Source organism: Rhinolophus hipposideros (assembly GCF_964194185.1).
Source record: "Rhinolophus hipposideros genome assembly, chromosome: 4".
Classification (NCBI taxonomy): domain Eukaryota; kingdom Metazoa; phylum Chordata; class Mammalia; order Chiroptera; family Rhinolophidae; genus Rhinolophus; species Rhinolophus hipposideros.
This window is the reverse complement of record NC_138050.1, coordinates 2190125-2215958: the sequence shown is the minus strand read 5'-3', so window position 1 is coordinate 2215958 and position 25834 is coordinate 2190125. Positions and strand designations below refer to the sequence as shown.

The window sequence follows — 25834 nt, the reverse complement described above, 5'->3', positions numbered from 1 at the left end:
GTCTGTGTAGACAGCTTTGCACAAATCTAAGCCACCACTCTGAAAGCCAGGACAGAGGGATGCAGGCCCTTGTCCTCACAAGAGCTCTTAGCACTCTGGAACCAAGTCACTTTGCACCTCTCGTACCCTGAAAGCACATCAGCAGTAGCTTGGGTCACAGAAAAAGGCTCTGCCAAATTTCAGTGTGCTTTGTGAGTCCAGAAAGTAATGAACCAGCACCCATGTGAGTCCTTGAGTAGGGCAACTCCCGCTCATCTCAGCTCACTCTGCTCACCACGTCCAGGTGGAGTCTCAGGGGCTTCTGCACATGTGAAAGCTACCCAGAAAAAGAAACTTTGCATCTTTTTCACTTAAAATGTATAAAAGTCTTCAGTTTTACTGTAAAACTTCCCGATTCAGCTCCTTTTTACAATGAAGCTGCCCTTAAATGCTTTGAGGTCAACTTGGAACACCCCCAAATCTAATCAAGTTCAACTGGCTCTGAAATTGTGAATCAGGGGGGTGTCACCTAAGCTTAGCCCTGGCTGGTTCAGCACACGCGTGCAGGTCTGCACAGACCAAGGAGAGGCGGTCTCACCTTTCCTGACTCTCGATACCTAAAGTGGAAACAGACTCCAAGCAGAAGAGATTTTCTTTCAAGAAACTCATGCAGTAAAGTCCGGAATTGTTAAACCAGCCAGGGGGAGGCGGGGGCTGGTAGGGAAACGTGCCTTTTGTGTCTCTGCTGGGGTCCATATTGGCCACAGGCCCAGTGGGAGTGCACAAGGGGAAGGCTTCTCTCAGAGGATGGCTGTGGCTCTGCCACCTCGTCCCAGAGCCTAAGGAAATCAGGGCCTGTGTGGCAACATTCAGAGGCCCACACCAGTGGCTTCTCTGCCATGGGAAGCAACTACTTTGGGAACAGACACATATCCGGTGTGCTAGGGACCCTCCAGTGTCTGGGTAGCCTCTGACAGTGATGGTAAAATCAGGCACAATACTAGCAGCCCCACCCTCCTTCCATATTCTCTGTGTGAGGCCCGGCCCCCATCAGGGAAACTCTCGCTGTCACTGCAAGTCTCCCCAGCAGAGCTCAAGGATGCCCCATGGCTCTTCCCATCCCACCCTCACCCCAACCTGGACAGATGGACCTATGGACAGGTTTCTAGACCTGTCTTCATTCTTACTGTCTGTAGATCATCTTTATTTTTTAAAGGGAATTATCTTCTAGACTTTCAGCAAAGGCAGTTCTTTGGGTTCTAGTCATAACTTAATCTTGTTTCTCATTTCTGTAGTCTCTTCTCATTTGGTCACATTCATACTGTATCCTGATGGATCTTAGCACTTGGTTCACATGGGGACTCCAGGCATGTGAGTTCCAAAGCAGCTAGTGTAGAGACACATGCAGGATTCTCTTTCTCAGGTGTGTCATCCCTGCGAACCAGGAATGACAATATTCTGACAGCCAATAACATGATCATACTCAGTCTGCCAGTCAGGACAGTCGAAAGAAGGGTGGGCAAAATGCAGCAATAAGAACTTCCAAGGTAGCCAAATTCCACGATGGCTACACTTTCCCACTTCCCCAACCAGCAAAGACACCAGAACCTTACGTAGTTCTTCCCAGCTTGGAGCTTCCAAACTGTAGCCAGTCCCACTTTGTGTCAAAATAAAGAGAATTCTTTGTGCATGACTTCCACCCAGTTACTTTAACCAGACTCTCCAAGTTTTTTCTACAGTTGTCTCAAATCTTTCAGATTGGAGAGAGCAAGATTTAACTCAGCTTTCCTTTCTACCTTGGGGACAAAAAGGTATCTTACAAATAAAAGTAAAAACTGCCTTAAAACCTCCTACAACATTGTACTACAATACTGAAGATTCCTTGTTCCCCTACTCTGGACAAGTGGAAATATTTTAAATGATCGCCAAGGGGGTGCTTTTAGTTCAGTGTTTATTTCAAATACCCTACCACTGCCTAATGTTCAAAAACAGTCTACAATTACTAGAAATAAAAACTGCAACCTTTGTGGAAATCCTAGCACTGCCTTGAGATATAAGAGCATTAACTGGGTTTTAAATGAAGAGAACACAGAGTTGCATCTGTCATGTGGCAAATGCGCTGGGCAGTCAGGTCAGATGATGAACCTCACAGGGCTGTGACCAAATGCCAGAACTGGGAAGCAGTAGGGTCACATACATCCTGTACTGGGGAGCTGCGAAGCAACGCCCACAGGCCGGCTTCCTTGTTCCTGTCTCAGGATGGGACCTGCACTCAGCGTCAGATGTGGGCCCATGGCACATGCAGATGAGTCAGCTGGGCTCCACCTCCCTGCCTTCTGAAACATGAGTGTGATAGAGCTGTCCCCCACTGGAGCCCCAGATCTCAACCCTCCCCGCCACCAGGACTCGCACAAATGCAGACGGCAGTGCGTACAGCAAGGCAACGTTTTAGGTCATGGATCAAATCCTTTAATTAAAGGATGTGGTTAAAAACACATCTATAAATGATACCCTGTTTATATATAAGGCAAGCCTATTACTAACAAGTTTAAGGGTTATCCATTGTGTATTCCTCAAGATCTTGAAATAAATTGGGTTCCTTATACAAGATACAAGTGTACTTTACTCAAAATATAACTTTTCTCCCTCCTGAAAAATTTTAATACTGAGGAAAAGGCAAATCCAAGGCTGTGGGAAAATATAGCGTGTCACCCGGAAATAATTACGTGACTATGATACATAAGCGCTGGAAACAGTCTACCTTCATGTTGGTATCAGATGAACCCCTGTAGCAAAGTATGTCTGAAACAGAGAATTGCTATGGTGACATTTTATTTTCATTGCATTTTCACTGAACCTGAGAGAAAAACTTGTCTTCAGTCTCCAGAAAGAGCGAGGAGGACCCCGCGCTTACCTGCATGGTACCCCAGAAAGCTGCTTCTGCCTTTACTCCTCCCGGCTGCCGCCCTCCTCTCAGAGGGCTCCAGATTCCGCCTCTGCTCATTCCCTGCTTCCACCCTTTGCTCAGACAGGCCCCACTTCCGCCTCCAATCACCCCACTTCCTGCCTCCCCTCATCCCACTTCCGCCCTCCAATCACCCCACTTCCTGCTTCCCCTCATCCCACTTCCGCCCTCCAATCACCCCACTTCCTGCTTCCCCTCATCCCACTTCCGCCCTCCAATCACCCCACTTCCTGCCTCCCCTCATCCCACTTCCGCATCCAATCACCCCACTTCCTGCTTCCCCTCATCCCACTTCCGCCCTCCAATCACCCCACTTCCTGCTTCCCCTCATCCCACTTCCGCCCTCCAATCACCCCACTTCCTGCCTCCCCTCATCCCACTTCCGCCCTCCAATCACCCCACTTCCTGCTTCCCCTCATCCCACTTCCGCTCTCCAATCACCCCACTTCCTGCCTCCCCTCAGACTTGCCCCACCCTGACGGTGCAGCCCACGCACCTGCACCAGCCTCCAGGCCTCGCTGATGACCGCATACTGCAAGCGATTCAGGGCGAAACCATCAATTTCCTTCAGGACCCTGACAGGGGACTGTCCGATCTTCTGCATCAGGGCATGGGTCCTGTCCACCGTCGCAGGAGCTGTCTCTGGGTGTGGGACCAGCTCAACCAATGGAACATAATAAGGTGGATTTACCTTATGAGACAGACAGGAGGACAGAGAGTCAGCAGATAGCTGGAGATTACCAGAGACCATTATCGGATGTCCACACACAGTGCCCTTGGCACAACCCAACTGGCCTCACGCGCTTCAGTTAACCTTTCCCCAAATGCAGCCTGGAGACTGTTTTTCTTCCATACATGGGTGAAAGTTGGTAGGACCTCATGGTTACTAAATAACCAGAAGAAGCATCCATTTTAAAATGACTCCTACAGAAAAGGACAAGAAAACGTATTTCTCCTGGGACACTGCAAGAGAGGCGGCAGGTCCTCACACAGCTGCGTTTCAGAGGCTCCGCCTCCTCTTGGCCTGTTGTATCCCTCTCACCATCCTCTTAGAAAGCAAGAAAGGATGGCACCTGTTTTCTAATAAATTATAAATCAATGAATCAGTTATCTCCTGCCTTAATCATTGAATTCTTCTAAAAATGTTTCACTGCTGGCCTTTTTAAAGATCAGAATAACAGGAAATGGAAGCGTGTCTGTCTCAGATGAACTCCGTCTCACTATACAGGAAGCTTGGCTCAGGGTCTCTCCCCTATAAGCTTCGTGGGTAGCAAAACACAGATGCAGACAGACAGAAAGCATTTTCATGTACAAATTGCTAGTTCCCTGTCTCCGTCTTCCTCGAAGGCTCTCTGAGTGATGGTGCTCCAGGCTGCACCCTCTGCCTCCCTCTGTGCCCAGACTCCCCAAGAGGGCTCATCAGCTCCCACAGCACTAGCGCTGCCAAGAGGCTGAGACCTTGCATGGAGCGCACCTCCCATGGCAAGCCCACATTCATAAATGTGCCCTGGACACTTTCCCTCGGACATCCCACAGGCACGCCCGCAACCTGTCATACATGAAAGTCACATCTGTCCCACCCCAACATGCGTTCCTCTTCCTAGCACCCCATCTTGATGAGAATACCAAATGTAGTACCACGAGAAGCATGCTTGGTCCCTGCCTCTCCCTCACCTCCCCAACTTCCCATCAGTGACCAAAGTCCTATCAATTATATTCACATCTCTCAAAAAACCCATTCCCTCTGCCACATGCTTAGCTCAGGCCATCACTTCCAACTTGGGTTCTGCACTCTCCTCACTGGCCTCTCCCTGCATGCTCACCCTCTCTGCCACTGCCAGGGTGACCCTTTGTAAGGCAGAGATGTCAAATCCACAGAGACAGAAAGGAGGATGGTGGAAGCCAAGAATTGGGGGAGGGGACTAGGGAGCTGTTGTTTAATGGGGAAGGAGTTTCAGTTTTGCAAGATGAAAAGAGTTCTGGAGACCTACGTGGTGATAGTTGTACATCAGTATGTATTTAATGTCACTGAACTCTACACTTAAAAACGGTTAACATGGTAAATGTTGTGTGTATTTTATCACAATTAGATATTTGTTAAAAAATTGACAAGAGGACACTGATCACACCACCTCTAGCTCGGAGCCCTGTAGCAACCTCCCAGCCACTCTAAAAGGCACAGCTGCATGATTTGGTGCCTTGCACTTCCTAACACAGATGAGTTTTCACATTCCTGTGTCCATGAGCTCAAAGCGATAGGCTGCTGGGAAGGGACTTCCAAGTGCCTGAAGGCATGGATGGGGTCCTCCACCATAGTGCCTCATCCTGTGACCAGGAAATCAATCCCTATTCCAGGCTCAGAGAGGGTCCAGACGATCATGGCAGCTGTCTCTTAAAGTTAACTGGCAGAGAGATGAGAAAAGGTGAAGGAGAGAGGCTCTACTAAAGAGGGAAGAATGGCTGTTTCCTGAAATGCTCTCCCCTTTGTGACAAGGACACAGGATGGATCTTCTGCTGTTGGTCTATGAGGAAGATAGAGAAACAGGTCTGCAAAAAATGGGGAAAACAAAGGAGAGAAGGAGACAATTTATTTAAAGGTTAAGCGCTGGTCCCAGGCTGTGCGGGGAGGGGGCTGAGCCGTGCTGGAGGCACAAGAGGGGAGTGAGGCCCCAGCTCTTTGAGAGCTCAGGTTGAGCTGGGCGGCACAGGGGGCCTTCTCCATTCACCTCGTGAAAAGCCTGCCCGAATCTGGAACGGAGCAGAGGCATGTGATCAGGAGATACACAGCCCCGACACAGAGGCCGTTTATTCTTTCTGCAGCAGATGAAAGGAAGCTGACCTCACAGAGGAAAGGCAGACTGCTCCTTCTCCAGAAGATGCTGCAGTGAGCCGCAGTCCACTCCCAGCCTGGGGCTGGGGGCACTCCTGTCCGGGTGGACATGGCCGTACGGCTGGCTCAGAGGATTTCATCTCTCAGTATTTTTATCATTTCCACAGTAAAGTCCTTTCATCGATGACAAGCCCCCACCTTCTGAACTTGCCTTCCACAGAGAGGAAAATAAAAGCAGCCCCTCTGAGTGGGGAGCTGGCACTCTGGAACAGGCAGCGCTGTGCAGTGGGGGCGTCACACAGATGTGTGCACTTTACAGACACAGCAAACCCAGAAATGGACCATTCAAATGACTAGCCACAAGAGGGCATGTGGTGTCAGGCCAGGTGGCAGAGCGTGGCACAGAGGGGCATGCTCAGCAGGGTGGGCTGGGCCAGAACACTCTGGGCCTCATGCAAGCCAGCCTGACTTACTCCCAGCAGCGGTCAAGGTCCACGGCCCAGTGGTGCCTATGTCAGAGCTGCGTCCACTCTGGGTGAAATCCCTGTGGAAGACCTGCATCCTTCCCCAGCAGCCTTACCTCCGGAGCATCGGTAAGAGGCAAGGAGGCACCAAGAGCAGGGGATATGCTAAAGAGGTCCCATCAGCTCCACTGGACCGCCACACACCGGGTGGAAAGGAAGGAGAGGGGAACACCTTTGTAAGGTACCAGCTGAAAGCACCAGTGGAAATCTGTGTGGTTTCCATGTACTGTTGACAGAGTCTATGCACCAAGAGACTGCACCAAACTTGACCTTCAGACAGTCACTGCAAATACGACCCCACTGCCAAATGGCTGTCCCCAAGCCCTCTACACCTCTGTAGAGAGACAGGCAGAAGAGGACATTCAGCATACAAAACGTCTGAGAGGAAGAATGTTGGACACGCAGAGAATGGCTGTATCACCACCTCTCTTGCTGCGCCTGTCACTTTTCCTGGCTTTAGTGTATGAAGCCCACTCTCAAATTCCATTTCAACTTCCAGGGTGCTGAGAGAGCACACCCACCCACCAGTGTCGACTGGAAAGGTGCCCAAGAGAACATGTGTGCCACCAAAACACACTGGCCAGTGGCATTTCTGTGCAGGGGTGGACATGGCAAACTGAGGGTACTAATCGGCTACCTTTTCCTTTATCCTATTTCCTGTCCAGGCAGAGGATCCTGGTGACTGGGCACCAACCTGAGGGCAGTGACATATGAGCTGATGTGCTAAGCCTCTCCTGTCTGGCCTGCAGGTCTGAACAGAAAACCCTGCAGCTCCTCAAAGATTACCAGCGGCTCTGGATTACACAGTGACTGCCCATTCAGCTCAGAATGAATTGTCCAAGATGCTTTTTGTCCTTTCCAGAGGTCAGTGGAATGATCAAAAGGTAGGTGACAGAAGAAAGAAGGGATAAAATTCCAAAAACATTCAACCTGGATGATTTGCTTAACGTCAGTTTGGGTTTAAAGTAATTTATAAAAGTAATGAGATGTTAATTTTTACAATAAGATCTGGACTGACTTTACCTATGCTGTTTGTCATTGATTAGGTAAGTAAAAGGGAGCAGTACTGTATGGGTATGAGGGAGAGAAATGTCACTGTTACTCAACTGTTACTGACCGAGCTACTAGTCAGAGTGCTTGTGCGACACAGAAGGATATGAAAGGTGTGGTCTTGCCCATTAGATAGTTTAAAATTGAAGAGATGTGGTAAACGTCTTTTCTTAAATAATTAATGTAATTATAGTTGGTATACAATATTATATTAATTTCAGATGTACAATATTATATTAATTTCAGATGTACAATATTATATTAGTTTCAGATGCATAACATAGTGATTCCACATTTTTATACCTTACAATGTGATCACCCCCTAAGTCTAGTAACCATCTGTCACGTGCACATTTATCACAGTATTATTGACTATACACCCCATCACCGTTTTCATCCAACCCTCCACTCTCCATCTCCTCTGGCAACCACTGGTTTCTTCTCTGTATCTATGAATTTGTTTGTTTCATTTTTTCATTCATTTAGTTTTTTAGATTCCACGAATAAGTAAAATCATATGGTATTTGTCTTTCTGACTTATGTCATTTAGCATAATACCCTGTAAGTCCATCCACGTTGTTGGAGATGGCAAGATTTCATTCTTTTTTATGATTCAGTGGTATTCCACTGTATATATGCACCACCTCTTCTTTATCCAATTGTCTATTGATGAACACTTAGGTTACTTCCATATCATGGCTATTGTAAATAATGCTGCAACGGACATAGGGATCCATGTATCTTTTTGTATTAGTGTTTCTGTTTTCTTTAGATAAATACCCAGAAGTGAAATTGCTGGGCCATAAGGTAGTTCTATTTTTAATTTTTTGAGGAAACTCCACACTGTTTTCCATAGTGGTTGCACCAATTTACAATTCCACCAACAGTGCACAGGGTTCTCTTTTCTTCATACTCTTGCCAATACTAGTTGTTCGTTCACTTTTTGATGATTCTGACTGGTGTGAGGTGGTTTTGATTTGCATTTCCCTGAGAGCAAAGTCTTATCAAAGGATTTAGGAGGTATTTTCTGAACAATTTGATTTAGTTGTTTTCTAAATAGCCTTAGAAGTAAAAACAGTGGTTAGAAGTTGGAAGCTTTCAAGCAAGAGGCTTCCACCTTCATTGAAGCAATTGAGTAACAATCTAGTAAGTAGTTTACCATTTCTAAGAGCCCTTTTTATGGGCATATAAATATCACAGAAGCAAAGACATAACATGCTGCATAGGATACAGTCTTTGAGTGCTTCAATTAAGGTTAGAACTCTTGGTGCTAATTTCACTTGTATTTGAATATTTGAGGGGTAACCAAACATGACTGGCTTTCTTCTATGTTCTATGGGTTGAAGTTGCCTTATTTCATAACCTTCCTTCACACTTTCCATTATACTTCAGTATGAGGATACCCAGACATCCAGAACTACAGAGTTGTGTAAGTCCAAGCTGTCCCTCCTTACAGAACATAAAATCTAGACAGTATCCATGGCTCGCCCTTTTCCTTCACCTCCTTGAGCAAGCTGGGACCTCCTGACTCCAAATTACTCTTGCTCAGAAAGAGGAAGTTCCCTGCTCTCTGTTCTAGGGCCCCCCGCCTCACCTGGGCCCTGGTCATTTACGCCTGGACTCCCGCCCCACGTTCTGTGGAGAAGCTGCCCTTCCCCCTGAGCCACCTTCAGACTACCCTCCAAAGGCAGAATTTCCTCCGCATCACCAAGATGCTCTATACCTCAGCCAGTCTCAATTCTTTAGAGTAACTCTGATTCTCTACAACCCAACTCTTACCAAGCCTTCCGGCTTTCCCTTCCTGCTCGGCAAGTATGTGTGCTCTTTCAGTGCGGCTGGTCCCCTCACGGTTCTTCATACCCCATGCTTGTTCTTGGCCCAGGGACTTTCTCATACTCTTTCCCATCCTCAAACACTTTCCTCCTGAACAGCCCAACCAGATCCTATCCAGTCTGCCCAGCTTCTTGGTGTAGCCTCTCCCCAGCCTTAACCACCGATGGCCTGGTGGTGCTAAGGGTGTGGTCATCACCACATACTGTCAGACTTATGATGACTTGAGCTAAGCCAGCTTTTCTGTTCCAACAGGGCATCCCAGTTCTGCAAGGGCAGGCTGAGCCCACAGTTGGTCCTCAAGAGTCCACCCAGTAATCCCTGACTCTAATTCTTCTCCTTTCTAATTCCCCTTTCCTCACATTAACGCAGTCATCTCAAGAAGATTTACTGAGAGCTTGCATGCCAGTTCTAAACTCATTGTCAAATACGCCTCACAATGCATGCCTAATGAATGAGTCTGCCCACTTAACTACAATGGACGGTAGACAGACGAGAAAAAGGAGGATCTCAAGAGTGGGACTCAGAATCTGCATTTTAGCAAAACTCACCCTACTAAGTAAAGTACACAGTACAAGTGACAGATCTACAAAATCCAACTAGGTATACATATTTTTTTAATGTAGCACTTTTTCCTCAATAGAGGAATTATTTGTTTAGTATTCTCTCTTTTCTCAGCTAAACAGCTACTTGATGGCGAAAGTCTGTAAGATTGCTGTGTCATTATGCATTAGGTATATAGAGACAATCCAAAACTTTTTGGATAAAATTCTTTTGAAAACTGCCAGTACTGTACAACTCTCTAAATACACTAAAAACCATTACACTGTACAATTTGAATTGTGTGGTACGTGAATTACATCTCAACAAAGCTCTTAAAAATATACCAGTGAATTGATTAATCAAAATGCATTGCTCCCAGAAACCAGAATGAGATGTGATTGGTTCTGCAGGTTGAACATACTTACCGGATGAGCCACAACACACTGCTTCACGTGTGCCAGCCCAGAGAACAGCCTGGAAGGCAGGAGGCATGAGGTGGAACTGCTGAGGACCACATCATCACCCACGATTCCATCTAACTGAGCAAAAATCTCCTTCTTCACTTCGAGGTTTTCCGGAACACATTCCTGGGAAGGACAAATTCAAATCACATGATCACTGCACTCAAACCTCGAGCAAAGCAGCTTATGTTTGATTCACTCCTAAAACGAACCAATCAGAAAACCGCCAACAAAATTTGAGGAAAAAACAAAAAGCTGCCCCAAATTATAACTCTTGTTAACTCTGGAAACTGGGCAATGCACATAGGCGAGTTGTGTTTTCTAGTTCTGTGACCCAGAAATACCGCATCTGGGTATTTATCCAAAGAAATCCAAAACATTAATTTTTAAAGACATACAAGGTCTGACAATTTAATTCGTGAACTTGCCCCCATGCTCTTACACTGGCAGCGCTGTACAAGCAGCTCGGTAAGGTCTCATAACTCTGGTATATCAGTGTCTCACAGCTGTGTTCGTGTCTACATGTGGCGGTGTCTTGCTGAGTGGCGTTCATTATTGTTGTTGCGTGTTTTTGTGTGCTGTTGTGAGAATGTCTGAGCTTGAGTTAGAGCAACGAACAAACATTAAATTTTTTGTTAAACTTGGCAAGAGTGGAAGTGAAATCAGGGACATGTTAGTCCAAGTTTATGGGGATAATGCCATGAAGAAAACAGCAGTGTACAAACGGATTAAACGTTTTTCTGAGGGAAGAGAACGTATCACTGATGAAGAACGGTCAAGGTGGCCAGTAACGAGCAGAACTGACGAAAACATTGCAAAACTTCGTCGAATTGTGTGTCAAAATCGTCGACTGATTGTGAGAAGCACAGCAGAGCAAGTAAACATCGACAGAGAAAACAGTTAGGAAAATCTTAACTGAAAATCTTGGCATGAGAAAAAAATGTGTGCAAAAATAGTCCTAAAGGAGCTCACAGATGAACAAAAGCAAAGGAGAGTCAAAGTTTGCCAAGACCTTTTGGAGAGGCAAGACGATGTTTTGGGCCGTGTTATCACTGGTGATGAAACATGGGTGTACCAATACGACCCTGAAACAAAGCATCAAAGTGCACAGTGGATGTCAGCCAGTTCTCCACAACCAAAAAAGTTCTGTCAGTCTAAATCAAGAGACAACTCGATGTTGCTAACCTTTTATGATGTCAGAGGAATTATTCTTTATGAATTTGGACCAACTGGACAGTTAACCAAGTTTACTATTTGCAAGTGCTGAAAAGGCTGCGTGAAAAGTTAGGTGACCTGAGGTTTTTGCCAACAATTCATGGCTCCTGCATCACGACAATGCACCAGCTCACACGGTACTGTCTCTGAAGGAGTCTTTAGCCAGTAAACAAGTGTATTGGAACACCCTCCCTACTCACCTGATCTTGCCCCCAATGACTTCTTTCTTTACCTGAAGATAAAGGAAATATTGAAAGGAAGACATTTTGATGACATTCAGGACATCAAGGGTAATACAATGACAGCTCTGATGGCCATTCCAGAAAAAGAGTTCCAAAATTGCTTTGAAGGGTGGACTACGTACTGGCGTCGCTGCATGGCTTCCCAAGGGGAGGACTTCGAAGGTGACCGTAGTGATATTCAGAAATAAGGTATGTAGCAATTTTTCTAGGATGAATTTGTGAACTTAACTGTCTGCCCTCGTATGCACCCGTGTTCATTGCAACATTATTTACAATCACCAAGATATGGAAGCAAGCTAGGTGTTCGTCAATAGACAACTAGATAAAGAAGAGGTGGTACATATATACACTGTATTACTCAGCCATAAAAAAGAATGAAATCTTGCCATTTGCAACAACATGGATGGACCTAGAGGAAATTATGCTAAGTGAGGTAAGCCAGACAGAGAAAGACAAATACCATATGATTTCATTTATATGTGAAATCTAAAGAACAAAACAAACAAATAAAACAGAAACAAACTCATAGATACAGAAAACAAATTGATAAGATGCCAGATGGGAGGTAGGTTGGGGGGCTGGGTGAGAAAGGTGAAGGGATTAAGAAGTACAAATTGATAGTTACAACATAGTCATGGGGGGTGCAAAATATAGCATAGGGAACATAGTCCATAACATGGTAATAACACTACATATGGTCCCGGTGGGTACAAAACTTATCAGGGAGAGTGCTTCATAAGGTATGTAAATGTCTAAGCAACTAGGTTGTACACCTGAAACTAATCTAATATTGTAAATCAACTGTAATTGAAAAATAAATTTTGAGAAAATGAAAATTCTTATAATAAAAAAGCCGTCCAACTACATGGGGGTGGAGTCTACAGACAGAATATACTCAGCACCTCAGACAGTGCTGTGAACATCAGCAGTGTCATCGCCACCTTTCCCCTTGTCTGTTCTGACCATCAGATCAAGTTATCATCAAGGAAAATTTTTTTTTCTTTTTTTTTTTAATTAAATTTATTGGGGTGACAATTGTTAGTAAATTTACATAGATTTCAGGTGTACAATTCTGTATTACATCGTCTATAAATCCCATTCATCAAGGAAAATTTTCATCTTTGGGAAATAAACATATTACAGCCATAATTCTCAAAAGGTTTCTTGAGCATTCATTTCTCATTGGAAATCTTTGGGAAAAATAACTTTGTTTCTAAAAATGTAAAATTACTTGAATAGAGGTTGGGGAGGAGGATAGAGAAGCCAATTTGGATTAAATACTGCAGACAAAAACTGCGCTGAAATTCTCCTGTGTGAAGTTGGGGTGGGAGTGAGGTGACACTGTCAAACACCCAGCCCCAGCCCCAGGTGAGGTGTGTCCCTGGGAATGTGATGCCTGTGGTGAGTACTCACTGCTCCTACCCTGCCAATCCTACAGGCAGCCTTGCCCTCCAGCCACCACCAGCTCTGGGAAATCACGCCTCGGGCCACTGCATCCAAGGGGGTAGACCCTGCAGGGGAGGCATTACAACTCCCAACGTTCCCTGATGGATTTAGGATCGTGGTTCTCAGTATGGTCCGATAACCATCAGCATCAGAATCAATGAGGTGCTTGTGAAAAATGCAAATTCTCAGGCCCCATCACAGAACCAGATCAGAGCCTCTGGAGCTGGGGGTCTAGGCATGTGCGTTTTTAACAAACATTCTGATGATTTTTGTTCCTACTAAAGTTTGAAAGCCACTATTCTAAGATGTAGGTCCAAAGTGTGGTGTGCTACCAAATACATCCTCAGGGCTCTCTCCTCCCCTAGCCCTTCTACTCCAACCCAAGGAACCAAGATGATTAATGTATTATTAGCACTTCGGTATCGGGAATAGTATCTACACCAGCAAGCACCCAGAAGGTGCAGAAGTTGAAGTACTACTAGGAATGTTTGTACTACCAAAATCACCCCTCAAAAATAAAGAAAATATTTTCAGGACTAATTTAATAATATCTAATTGTTAATAATAATATCTAATATTTGAAATCAGAAGTGAAATGAATATTATGAAATGAATTCCATTTCTTTTTTTTTTTTTTTTTTTTTGACTCACTCACTTTTTTTTTTTTTTTTTTTTTATGAATTCCATTTCTATATCACCTACAAGATTTGAAAATTTTGCTTGACGGGTAGGATTCAATATTGTGTTTGTTTATACTTTTAAAAAATATAATCAAACCATGTGAAATTTTATTAAGAACAAAAGGTCATATAAGCACCACATCTGAAAGACAGAAGGGAAAATGCCGTCATTTAAGAACTGTAAAGCCCATTGTGTTAAATCCCCTTATCAAAAGGGGAAAAAAGCGACAGTAGCTGGCTGGTCATATTGAGTAATTGCTGGATCAGTTAAGTCTGCGAGTTGGGTTAAGTTTAAATGGAGCCTTGTAGGAAAGCCAGAGACTAAGAATGATGCGGATACTATTTAAGGTAATAAAAGAGCCCTCGTGAATAGCCCTATTGTGAGCCTGTCATGCAGACTGTCCCCTGAAATTCTATGCCTTTCTTCAGATCGTTTGATTATCAAAGAGGCAAGAAAACTTGAACCAGAGGAAACCCAAACCTGCCACAGTGAGTTATGTAAGGGATTTTTAATGGCATATTTGCTTGAAGTTTTGTTGTTGTTGTTGTTGTTGTTGTTGTTGTTGTTGTTGTTGTTTTGAATAGGAACACATTTGTGCTCGATTTGCTGGGCCAGGGTTATAATGCCTTGCCCATGTCAAGCCTTGAGTTCATTTCCTCGCTATTCATCCTGGAGCCCATGGCCCTTGTCTGAGAAAGGGAGTCTGAAACACTGTTAATCAGGACCTTCATCACTGGCGGTTGATTACAAAGCTAAGAGAGGCTACAGTTATTCTCTTTGCCCTACAGGGGCTGGGATGAAAGGCAGGGAGAGTATCAAACAATGAGACAGCTGAGAACCTAACTGCAAAGCAGCCACTCTCTAAACCACAGCGAGAACCCACCCCATGCATTCTCAACTCTAGGGTGTCCTTCAGGGGTCCTTTCTAGAGAAAGCCACCAATGTGAAGTGCTAGCAAAAACTCTATCACTATGGAGGTCATTGGCTGGACTTGCAAACTCTGACAGCATTTTCAAAGCCACCACTGTTATTTGCTTGTGTTTTGTATGCTTTGAGGTGGGAGGGAAACGATATTCTCAGGCACAACCATGATGGCGGCCTGCTCTTACTTTGACAAACCAAACGAAACTTTGGGGACAAGGAAAACATCGTGTAAGTTCCCAGGTATCACAACCATTGATGGTACATCAAAAGGGGGTCACACATCTCAGGCAGCATCACATGGTTAAAAGTGGGGGTAATCTGAAAAGCTACTTTTTCCCTTCCTCATAATACCATCAAATTCAGTTTCAGGAGGAAACTGAATGATGGTATTACAGGTATAAATTTAATTCTATCTAACTCACCTATGTTTCAAAAAGTAAATCATTTATAAACTTCTGTTTATAAATGCGTACCTGTAACAAAGCGTACCTATGACAGACCTCATCTCATTAGGGCTGTTCTCGAGAAGCAGTGTGGCCACAGCAAGTTAGCACCCTGGATATTCTCGGGAAGGAAGTGCTGGATAAGAATTCGAGTCTGAAGTTTACCCACTTGCTGTGCAACAGTACGCATTTTCCAAAACAAATATTTTCATGGGGAAAATGAAATTTCATTGATATTTTAAAAAATCAACTCAGGCATTTTAGATAGGCGTCCTGTGGTTACAAAATCTCCATTTGCTAATGCAAACTATCTGGGCACAACCTTCAATGTGCTTTCAGGAAAGAAAGAAAGAAAAACTAAAGAAGGCTTTGGTACTTAAGGCATTTTACATGCAAATTAGTAGCCAATTTTAGGGGGAAAGACAAGGCAAGAAAAGAATGATCACAAATCCTGTTGTAATCGTAGCAGAAGGCAATTCATTCTCATGTTGAAGCTGGAAGTGATCTACATTGTAAAGTCTGTCTGTTAGTATTAATTAAATCTCTTCCTTCTGTCTCATTGTTGCCACTAGTTTCTCTTCACTCTTTCTTCCAAAAGCACAATCTTATAAATCTATCACATTAATAGACTATGACTAGACTTCTCAAGAAGTGAACATCATAACTACAGAAAGAGAGAGAGAGAGAAAGAGGGAGAATCCTTCTCTAAAAGATTGTGTTAACAAAAAAGGAAGGGAAATGGTACAAGGTTTCAGTATTACAGAAAATAAACTGCACTATTCCTTGACCAGAGGTTCTTTTTTTTCCTTAAAAATCAAATTAAAATTGTTTTAAAAAGCACTTATTCTAATCCTAAACAAAGTCCTACAACAATACAGAACAAATCATACCCAATCAAGAGAGAACTTTCCAAAGTAAAAATTAGTACAAACAGGACTCAAAGACGTTACTTCCTGGGGATTAGGTGTCATGGTTAGTAAGATTATTGTGGTCTGCTTTAAACAGCAGTCCTTTCTCAGGGGACCACGTGTCAACTGCTGTCCTGTTGATGTGTCTATTCCATCCTCATTCCAATGATTTTTATTTGTACCTTTTATGAAATCATTTATTTAGAATTGGGTTACAATGCTTGACGTGAAAAAAATAATACAATTAAAGATACTGCAGTTAAGCCTGCAATTAGCAAATAGTTTTATGGCATTTCTAAATAATATTTGTCATGAGAAGTAAGATTTTTAAATACAAAGTTTTTTATTTAACAAAGTGCTGGAATAGCATGAAACACAAAATGGAAAAGATTCTTTAAGTAAGGCATGACGAATGAATTTTGAAGACGAAAATAGAAAATAAAAAAGTTAACATGAAGGACATCACATCACATCGATCACTAAGAATATTTATTATTAGTGAGGAATATCTTTAAATTCCAGTTAACAAATGAGACTGAGAGAACTACATAAGTTATTTTTACTTATGTAAAATACTACTACATAAGTTTTTTGGTTCTGTATTGGACCATGTGCAATGCATTTCCATCTGTGACCTCTCTGCTTCTAACGTAGCAATTCTCAAAGCAGCGGAGAACAGAGGGAGACAGAGCCTACTTGTGAGGTTCAGGGGTAAAACATGGAAATAAGGTACTCTCCTCTTGTTGAGAATAATTTAGATAGTTTTAGCCAAAGCACTGTGATTGCTATGAGTGAAACAGCAGTATGCATTCAATATATTTTGTTGGATAACAGCCACTGTTTCATGAAAACGTTCTCAGTTTTGAAAATTTAGTTTAGTTTTATAACATCATACAACTAGTTTCACTTGAGACCATGTGTATGTTTAACTATAAAATAACTTCAGCGTATTTTCAACAGTATTAGTATTGTCAAGGCAACAGCTATCCATATCTTGACTCTATCTGTCCATAGGAGAAACCAAAAAGTGAAAAGATTTATGCCTACCGTTGCATAAGTGCAACATAGCTTTAAAAAATTTGTGTTAAGTAGTCTAAAAGGTAGGTTTTTTCATCTCAAAGTGATACACTCTTGTTGGAACAAGACATTTGCAGTAAAGAAAAAAACTAAGAATAGAGGTTTTCAACATTAGCTGGGCTTATAAACTTCAGATGGGAATTTTATAACATTTTTTAGAAGAAAGTCAGGCTATTTTTATTATATTAAAAATACAAATGATTATCTTTTAAATACATTTGTTTTATTTAGCTTTGACAATCAGACGTTATAGTCATCTCTTCCTGATTCCTTTCTTACCCACTCAATCTCTCTTCCTTATCTATGTCACTGAAGAGAACCACAATCTTGCTCTTTTTTTAATACGAGGTTTATAATTCTATCTGTAATAATAAACATTCATTTCACTTAATTTTAATTTTTTTTCTTTTAAAAAATGACATCAAGTCGCTTTTTCTTTAATGGTCCTTATTTGAGTGTATCTGTATCAGTAGTTGCTTAATAGAACACTTGTAGTAACCCAGCCCTCAATTTCTAACATGACTCTGGCCCATGGCAGTACAATATGAGTATACACTCAATTACTGGGAATATTAGGTTTGTCCCATCTTATTCTACTAAACATTCAGAAGCCACCAAGCTGTGTGCTCCTTGCCACACACTGTATGAAGAGGCATGCCCTACCACCCCTAGATCCTGGAATATCAGTCCTCTCTACCCCACAAGCATCAGAGTCAAGGGAAGGCATGGTGGGACCACTACTTCAATGACTTGCATTACCAGGCCATGAAAACTAAGGTGCTCAGGTGTGGCCCTTTAACAGAAGTCCTGATATTTCACTTCCCACTCAGAAAAGACAACAGATAAATTAAGAAAGACAGTTAATATAAGTGTATATATGTATTTGTTTATTTATTGGTTTGTCTTTATGTTTGTTTATTGAAAACAGACCTTTGGTCTACAATAGACTTTAGCTAAAAACAGCCCTCATCAGATTTCCCCAACAGCTGTTAAAAACAAAAAAAAAGTAAATGTATATAATCCTGAAATCAAAGGTGGATACGCAAATTCATATCACATTTTTAAGAAGTTAAAAGAAAGAGTGCGTATGTTAATAAAAATTTCTCCCAGAAAACTGATACAGACTCCTGGTTCTGGCAATACGATGGACTCGGAAACCTAACAGTCTTCCCTCCACAAATCCTGGCTAATTCTATATAAAACAAATCATCCATTTAAATGAATAGCTGAGCTCCCAGGAAAGTAAGGAAAATTATCAGGTGAAGTAAACAAGGAGGCTCAAACCCACTGCAGCAGCATTAAGATGATGACGTGATCTGCCCATCTCGGACAGGGAGAAAGCTTCAGTAGTCTGGGAAGAGGGTTCAAATGCCTTCAGGATGAGATGAAACCATGGGCTACAAGATTCAGGAAGTTGGAATCAAGGGTATATTTTGAGTGAACTGCTGGGCTAGTTTAAATAAAAAAACAGCCCATCTGCTGAGGGAGAAGACAGGGAAGCTTGTGTTGACCAGGGCTCCATTTGATGACATAAAGTGGAGGGAGAGATAGACTAATCTGTGAATTCATATTCATAAGCCTGAATTTCATCCAGGTTGGGGTTCAAAATGATACTAAACATGTGCTCTGGACACTCCCAAGTTAAGAAACTAACATTAAAAATTATTCCCAGGCTAGTAATAAGCCTGGTAGACAAACTACACACACACACACACACACACACACACACACACACACACACACACACACACACACACACACACACCCCCCCCCCCTGGAAGGATACTTGCTTAAAAAGACCTCAGCTTTCTTTGGGTTCACAAATGTAGAGCCCCACTGAAGACAATGCACAACCTAAACTTTTGAAACATGTGAAATCTCTAGTCAGAACTACGACCAGGATCAGAAAACAAAGACCAAATCTTTACATATCTGAGAAATAGGAGAATCTAGTAAAATAAGTATATTTAAATTAATTAAAAGTATAAGAATCAAATCCAGAAAGACCAGCTAGATTTTTTAAAAGCATTAACTAGAACATCTAGAAATTGGAATTAAAAATAAAATTACTAAATATGTTAAGCAATAGGATAAACACCTCTGAAGAGAGAATTAATGAATTAGAAGACAGAGTTAAGGAAATTATCCAGAATGTCATAGAGAAAAACAAAAATCTGTAAAACAAAGATTGCCACGTCATCAAAGAGAATCAGACAAACCTACCATTGTAGTGTAACATTTTAACACCTCTCTCTCAATTATTGATACAAAAATTCAATATGCACAGGGAATAAATAAATAATATACTTAATAATCTTAATTTACTGGGCAAATATAGAGTCTTGCATCCAACTACTGAAAAATATACATTATTTTCAAGCACACATGGAACATTTATAAAAGGTGCCTGTGTATTAAATTATAATGCAGGTTTCAATAATTCCAAAGGACTCATATCATATAAGCCATCTTATCTAACTACAATGAAATTAAGACAGAAATCACAAACGAAAAGTTACCCCATGCACTTAGAAAATCGAAAATAAACTTGTAAATAGTTCATGGGACAAAATGAAATCCTTATGGAAATTAAAGTATACTTAGAACAGAACAATAATGAAATATTGCATATAAAAATTTGTGTGGTGCAATTAAAACAGTTCTTAAAGATTTACTTTTTCAAAATTTTTAAAGAAAGCCTAAAATATTAACAACCCAAGCATCTAATTTAAGAAGTCAGAAATAGAACAGAAAAAATCTAAACAAAATAAAAAGACGATAATAAAGATAACGGAAATTAAAAAATAGAATATGGGTGAAATACAAAGAATCAGTATTAAAATTAGTTCTTTAAAAAGACTTATACATTGGCAAACCTCTGGAGAAGTATCTTCTACCCAGTAGCTAAGAACTAGAGTCCTCAAAACTCAGTCCCAGGCGCTTTTCTTTTCTCACCCTATACAGGCAGACCTTGAAGATACTGTGGGTTCAGTTCCAGACCACCTGAGTAAATAGCACAATAAAGTCATATGAATATTTTGGTTTCCCAGTGCATATATAAGTTATGTTTACAATATACTTTAGCCTATTAAAAATAATGTGCAATAATAGCATTATATCTAAAAAAAAATGTACATACCTTAATTAAAAAATATTGCTAAAAAATGCTACTTGTCATCCGAGCCTTCAGTGAGTCATAACCATTTTGCTGGTAGAGGGTCTTGCCTTTGATTTGTAAAAAATGCAATATATACGAAGTGCAATAAAGTGAAGCGCGATAAAATGAGGTATGCCAGTATTCTCTCCATAGAAAATTTCAATCAAGCTCACAGCCTAAATCACTGATCTATGTACTCGACCCACACATTTATTTCTCCTTCTCAGGCCATCTTCATATGGATGTTTCACAGGCACCTCAAATTTATCTAATTTGGTACCCACTCCTAGTGCCAGCTGGCAATATAAATTTGCCAGTATAAAAACAACCTTAAATACTCTATGAATCTAATGACCTATAGGACAGTAACATTATAATTACAGTCCCCTGCCTACAAAAACAATAGTCTCATTATTTTTTAAATATTCCTAAAACACCAAATTTATGTGATAAATTATTTATAATTAGCAATGTTAATTTTCAGTAGTCTAACACTAACTAAGCAACAAATTTTTACTACAATTAATATTTTTAAGAAACTAAAAGACAGTGAATAATTTTAGTGTATAACTAGAAACTATAAAAAGAATCAAATGGAAATTCAACAACTGAAAATATAATTAAGACATTTTAAAGATGGATTTAAAAGCAGATGAAACTTACTTGAAGAAATAATTAATATTTGGAAGATATATCAGGATAAAATATCCAGACTGAAGCATGGAGAGATAAAGAAATGGAAGATACAGAAAAGAGCTTAGCAAAAGCACAGAAATGCTGAAAAGTTGTAACATACAGGGAAGTGCAGTACCAGAAAGAAGTGGAGTGGGGGAGAGAGAAAGAAACAGAGGTGGGGGAAGGTTAGAAGCAATACATTAGAACATAATCAATTCCAAAATCGATTAAAGAATTATTGTAAAGTGTTTATGAGAATGTGGACATCCAAAGAATGAGATACTGTAATCATTAAAGCAAGCGAGCCTATTTTCCTATATTTAATGAAATAGGAAAGCACACAAAACCTGATAGGTAAATAAAAACATAATAGTCTTCCCTATAACTTTATAATAAATGTACATAAAATATTGGAAGGAAATACACAAAATAGTAATAGGGACTCCATCATTGGGCAATAAGCATACTAATAATTTTCTTTATTCTTTTAAAAATGTTCTATTATTACCATGAATTACTTGTACAATCAGAAGAATGTTGATTATTAAAAGCAGGATATGATTTTATATTACAATAAGATTAAAATTATGCAAAAATATGTATTTGAAAAGAATGGAAACATGTACATAAAAATACTACGAAGACTATAATCTTTGAGTGATGGGATTAAAAGTGATTTTTTTTCTACTTTTTGAGTTTTTTACATTAACTTTAAGGCAGGGCAATGTTTAACGACTGTCAAGAACAAGCAAGAATTTGAGATTCTGTCCTATTTGCAAGCTACAAAGTTAGCCTGCCACATTTTCATAGATGCTTGTAGAAGCCATGAGACTCTTGGATCAGAGACAGTACTCACAGGATATCAAACAGCATGAGCTTCATGTTCACATTGGTTCTCCTTATCTCAGAGTCTCATGGGGGTGACGTGAATGAAGCCAGGTGAATTCTGGGTTTGTGTTCCAACTGAGGAACTCTGAGCTTAGGGACCACAAATCCTTCACAGCCTACTACAAGCCAACCTACCTGACATATGCCTCAGAGTGTGACAACAAATAAAACTGCCATTTGCTCCAGAGGGGATAGGCTCTTTCTGTCTTCCAACGCTGTCACTTATGCCAACTTCCCTGAAAAGCTAATCCACAAAATGGTAATCAATGCCTCTCCTCACGAGACATTCAGAAACACAAGACCCACAGGGAATTGTCTCCCCGCAGTGAGATCCCCATGCAACTGAGAAAAAGTGTTCTCCGGTCTCTTTTTCCCATGTGCACTGAAAAGAAAAAATGATAATGAGTCTCACAATACATGCTAAAGAGTGTTGGCCCAAGGATGAATTTAAGAAGAATCTAAAATTCTATACCAGCCCTAAACCTCTAGTCTAAAAAAGGAAAAGTTCCCTTCCCACCAAAAATTTTGAAGGGTTTCTCTAGCACTAATGAACCCCAAATCAAAGGCTCTAATCAGTGCGAAACTCATTTTGGCAAAGCAGTTAATGAGAACATACACTCTACCAACAGGTATGTTTTTAGTGAGAGCTTCTAAATGAACAAAATTGCGATCTTTTCTGGTTGAAAATAATCTGAGGCCATGAGTCACAGACTTAAATTAAAAGGGGATGAATCCTGTTTTAAGAATTCACAGCCTGGGCATGAGGATGAGCTGTGGGCAGCTTTTGTCACCCTATTGGTCGCGAGTTGATTCGCTGGTCTGGCTAGTTTTACCCTTTCTACTCACTGGGGAGGCCACTTCCATCAACAGAGAAGACCCCCTCTTTATTCAACTGCATGTGAGGGATAGTCAGACCACCAATGAGTGGGGGCCTTGCCCCTCATTTTACCCAGCTGTCTATGTCATTCAAACTAGTCCACTAGGGCTCAAAGAAAAGATTTACTGAAAACCACGTTTGGTGTAAGAAGCGGTGAAGTAGCACCCATGCTCACCTTGTACATGTACACAGCTGCAAGGCAATGTAACATAGAGTTTCGTGTATCTCATCACTGTATTAACTCGAGCAGGATTCTTGACTAAACACTGTTAAGAAGCCAGCTCAAAGATAGGACCAACTGGCCTGGTTAATAATGTCCTCACAGCTGCCCATTATTTAATCCAACAGTGATGTCAGGAAAATTCTTTGGTACTCCTGTGATAAGCCAGCTAAATAATGCTTACTAAGTACTAAGAAGATATAAGTCCTTCCTTTGTGAATCATTTTATAATCTAGTTTAAACTTTTTTTAGCAATCATTTCTTTTAAGTGTACATTTATACCAAAAAGATTTAATCAGTAGCTGAAATTTTCTGTTCCATGTTGCAACAACTTCCGGTGCTAAGAACAGATCAGCAAGAGTACACCCAGTGCAGGACGGCTGACAGACAATGCTGCAAGACCCACGAATTTTCCAGTTCCTCAGGACTACTGTCAGTAGACATAAAGATCTCAAAGGTCAAATGTCCACAGGAAAAATCTAAGGGAAATAATTGGGAAGTAACTGTGGTTCAACACTGAAAGCAATATATGATACAAACATGTTTTAATTCTCTGAAGTGACTAGAGACAATAGCACAAATACTATTAGCACAAATACTAAACAGCACAACACAATACAATAGCACAAATACTAAAAAATATTACTGAAAACCCACTGTACTTGTGGGAAGGGAACTGAAATAAAAATCCTTATCCTTGGGGGGAGCAGGGATATGCCCCCACCTAGGAGAGAGCCAGGAGCACTGAGGGGGCCACACCCCCACGCCACAGGGGGACAGTACCCGACTTAAGAGTAGGCTTAATCAGAAGCACAAGGAAAGCCCCTGCCACTGCTCCCCATCATCAGGCTATCAAATATTAAGTAACAAGTAACAGAAGAATACTTCTGGGAGAGGGCAGAATGAGAATATGGAAGGAGATCCTCTCTGAGAGCAGTGCAAAGAAAAGACAGAAAGCTGAGGGTGGAGCAGACACTGAGGGGGAAAAAAGCCCTATGACCAACCAGTCCTCGTCTTAAACACAAGGCATTGCCAGAGCAATCTGAAACCTGTCGTGCACCAAGGGTAACCATAGCAATTCACAAACCTTAAATCTTGCCCAACTTCTAACTAGATGAAGTCAAATCCCCACAAAGGCCTAGCAGCAGGAAAGGTGTGCCAAATCCCAGGCATACACACTGTTTATGTCTGTACCTACTGTCCTACTCAAGACATCTGGCTTTCAAAAATAATAAATTGTGAGGCACACACCCAAGTGACAAAGTGGTTATCAGAACTAGACCAAGATGTGATTCAGATGGTGCCACAATCTGACAGTGAATTTAACATAACTATAATTAATAGGCCAAAGACTAGTAAAAAATGTGGACGACATGCAAAATCATATGAGCAATTTCACCATAGAAAGTATAAGAAGGTATTAAAGAGAATGCCCAAAATGAAAAAAACAAAGGAACAGAGATAAAGAATACCTTTGTGGGGGGTGTTAGATGAGGGTAAGGGGGAACAATATATGGTGATGGAAGGAGAACTGACTCTGGGTGGTGAGCACACAATGGGATTTATAGACGATGTAATACAGAATTGTACACTTGAAATCCATGTAAATTTACTAACAATTGTCACCCCAATAAATTTAATTAAAAAAAAAAAGAATACCTTTGACTGGTTCATCAGCAGACTCAAAACACTGAGGAAAGAATCAATGAACTTAAAGATTACTCAATGAGAATTATCCAGAATGAAGAAACAAAAAGCAAAAAGGTGGAGAAGAACATACAGAGCATCCAAGTCTTGTAGGAAAAATATCAAATGACCTAACACATGTCATTGGAATCCCAAAAGTAGAAGGGACATAAAATGGGGAAGAAAATTTTAAAGAAATAAAGGCTGAGAATATTCCAAAAGTAATGAAAGTCACAAAGAAGCTCAGAGAACACAACACAGGATAAATACCCTTCCCCCACCCCCCAAATCCACACACATCAAGGTATATGATATTCAACTTGCTGGAACTGTTAAAGACAAAAAGAAATATTGAAGGCAATCAACAGAAAAACCTCACATAATACATAGGAGAACAAAAGACTTTCTGGATAAGATCATGCAAGATAGAAGATAATGGAGTAACAGCTTTAAGTGCTGAAAGAAAAAACAAAACGTCAACCCGAATTCTATACTCAGTAAAAATCTGTTTAAAAAATGAAGAAGAAAAAAATAGTTCTCTGAGAAACGCAATTTAAGGAATACATTTCCATGACACCTAATTAATCCATAGGAAATTTTTTAAAAAGTCTGCAGACAGAAGGAAAAAATGATACCAGATAGAAAATTGAATCTACATGAAGAAGTGAAAAATACTGGAAATGGATAAGTGAAGATAAATGTTTTCAATTGCTTTAAAATATAACTGAATATCCAAACTGAAAATAGTAGCAATGCATTGTAATGGTTTACATTAACTGATTTTCAAATGTTAAACAAGGCTTTATACATGAGATAAATCCCACTTGGTCACGGTGTAGTATTCTTTTTATACCTTTTTTAGATTCAATTTGCTATTATTATGTTGACGATTTTTGCATCTGTGTTCATGAGAGATACTGGTCTGTAGTTTTCTTTTCTTATAATGTCTTTGTCTGTTTTTGATATTATGGCAATGTTGGCCTCATAGAATGAGTTAGGAAGTATTCCCTCTGCGTCTGTCTTCTGAGATTGTAGAAAATTAATATATTTTCTTCCATAAACGGTTGGTTAAAATTCACCACTGAACCCATGTGGGCCCAGTGCTTTCTTTTTAGGAAGGTTATTAATTATCAATTCAATTTCTCTAATAGATACAGGACTATTAACATCTATTTCTTCTTGTGTGAGTTTCGGCAGATTCTGTCTTCCAAGG

The 25834-nt window shown here is 41.0% G+C and overlaps 1 protein-coding gene across 2 annotated transcripts in view; it reads right to left on the bottom strand.

Annotated features, from left to right (window-relative positions):
• The window catches only part of CRYL1 (crystallin lambda 1), a 108634-nt gene that overhangs the window by 20608 nt on the left and 62192 nt on the right, over nucleotides 1-25834 (bottom strand). For both annotated transcript variants that reach the window (XM_081046280.1, XM_081046281.1), the window contains exons 4-5: nucleotides 10147-10308; nucleotides 3441-3635 (exon numbers count right to left, since the gene is read on the bottom strand). In XM_081046280.1, coding sequence (XP_080902406.1) covers nucleotides 3441-3635; nucleotides 10147-10308 — 357 coding nt within the window. The remainder of the gene's footprint in view (nucleotides 1-3440; nucleotides 3636-10146; nucleotides 10309-25834) is intronic.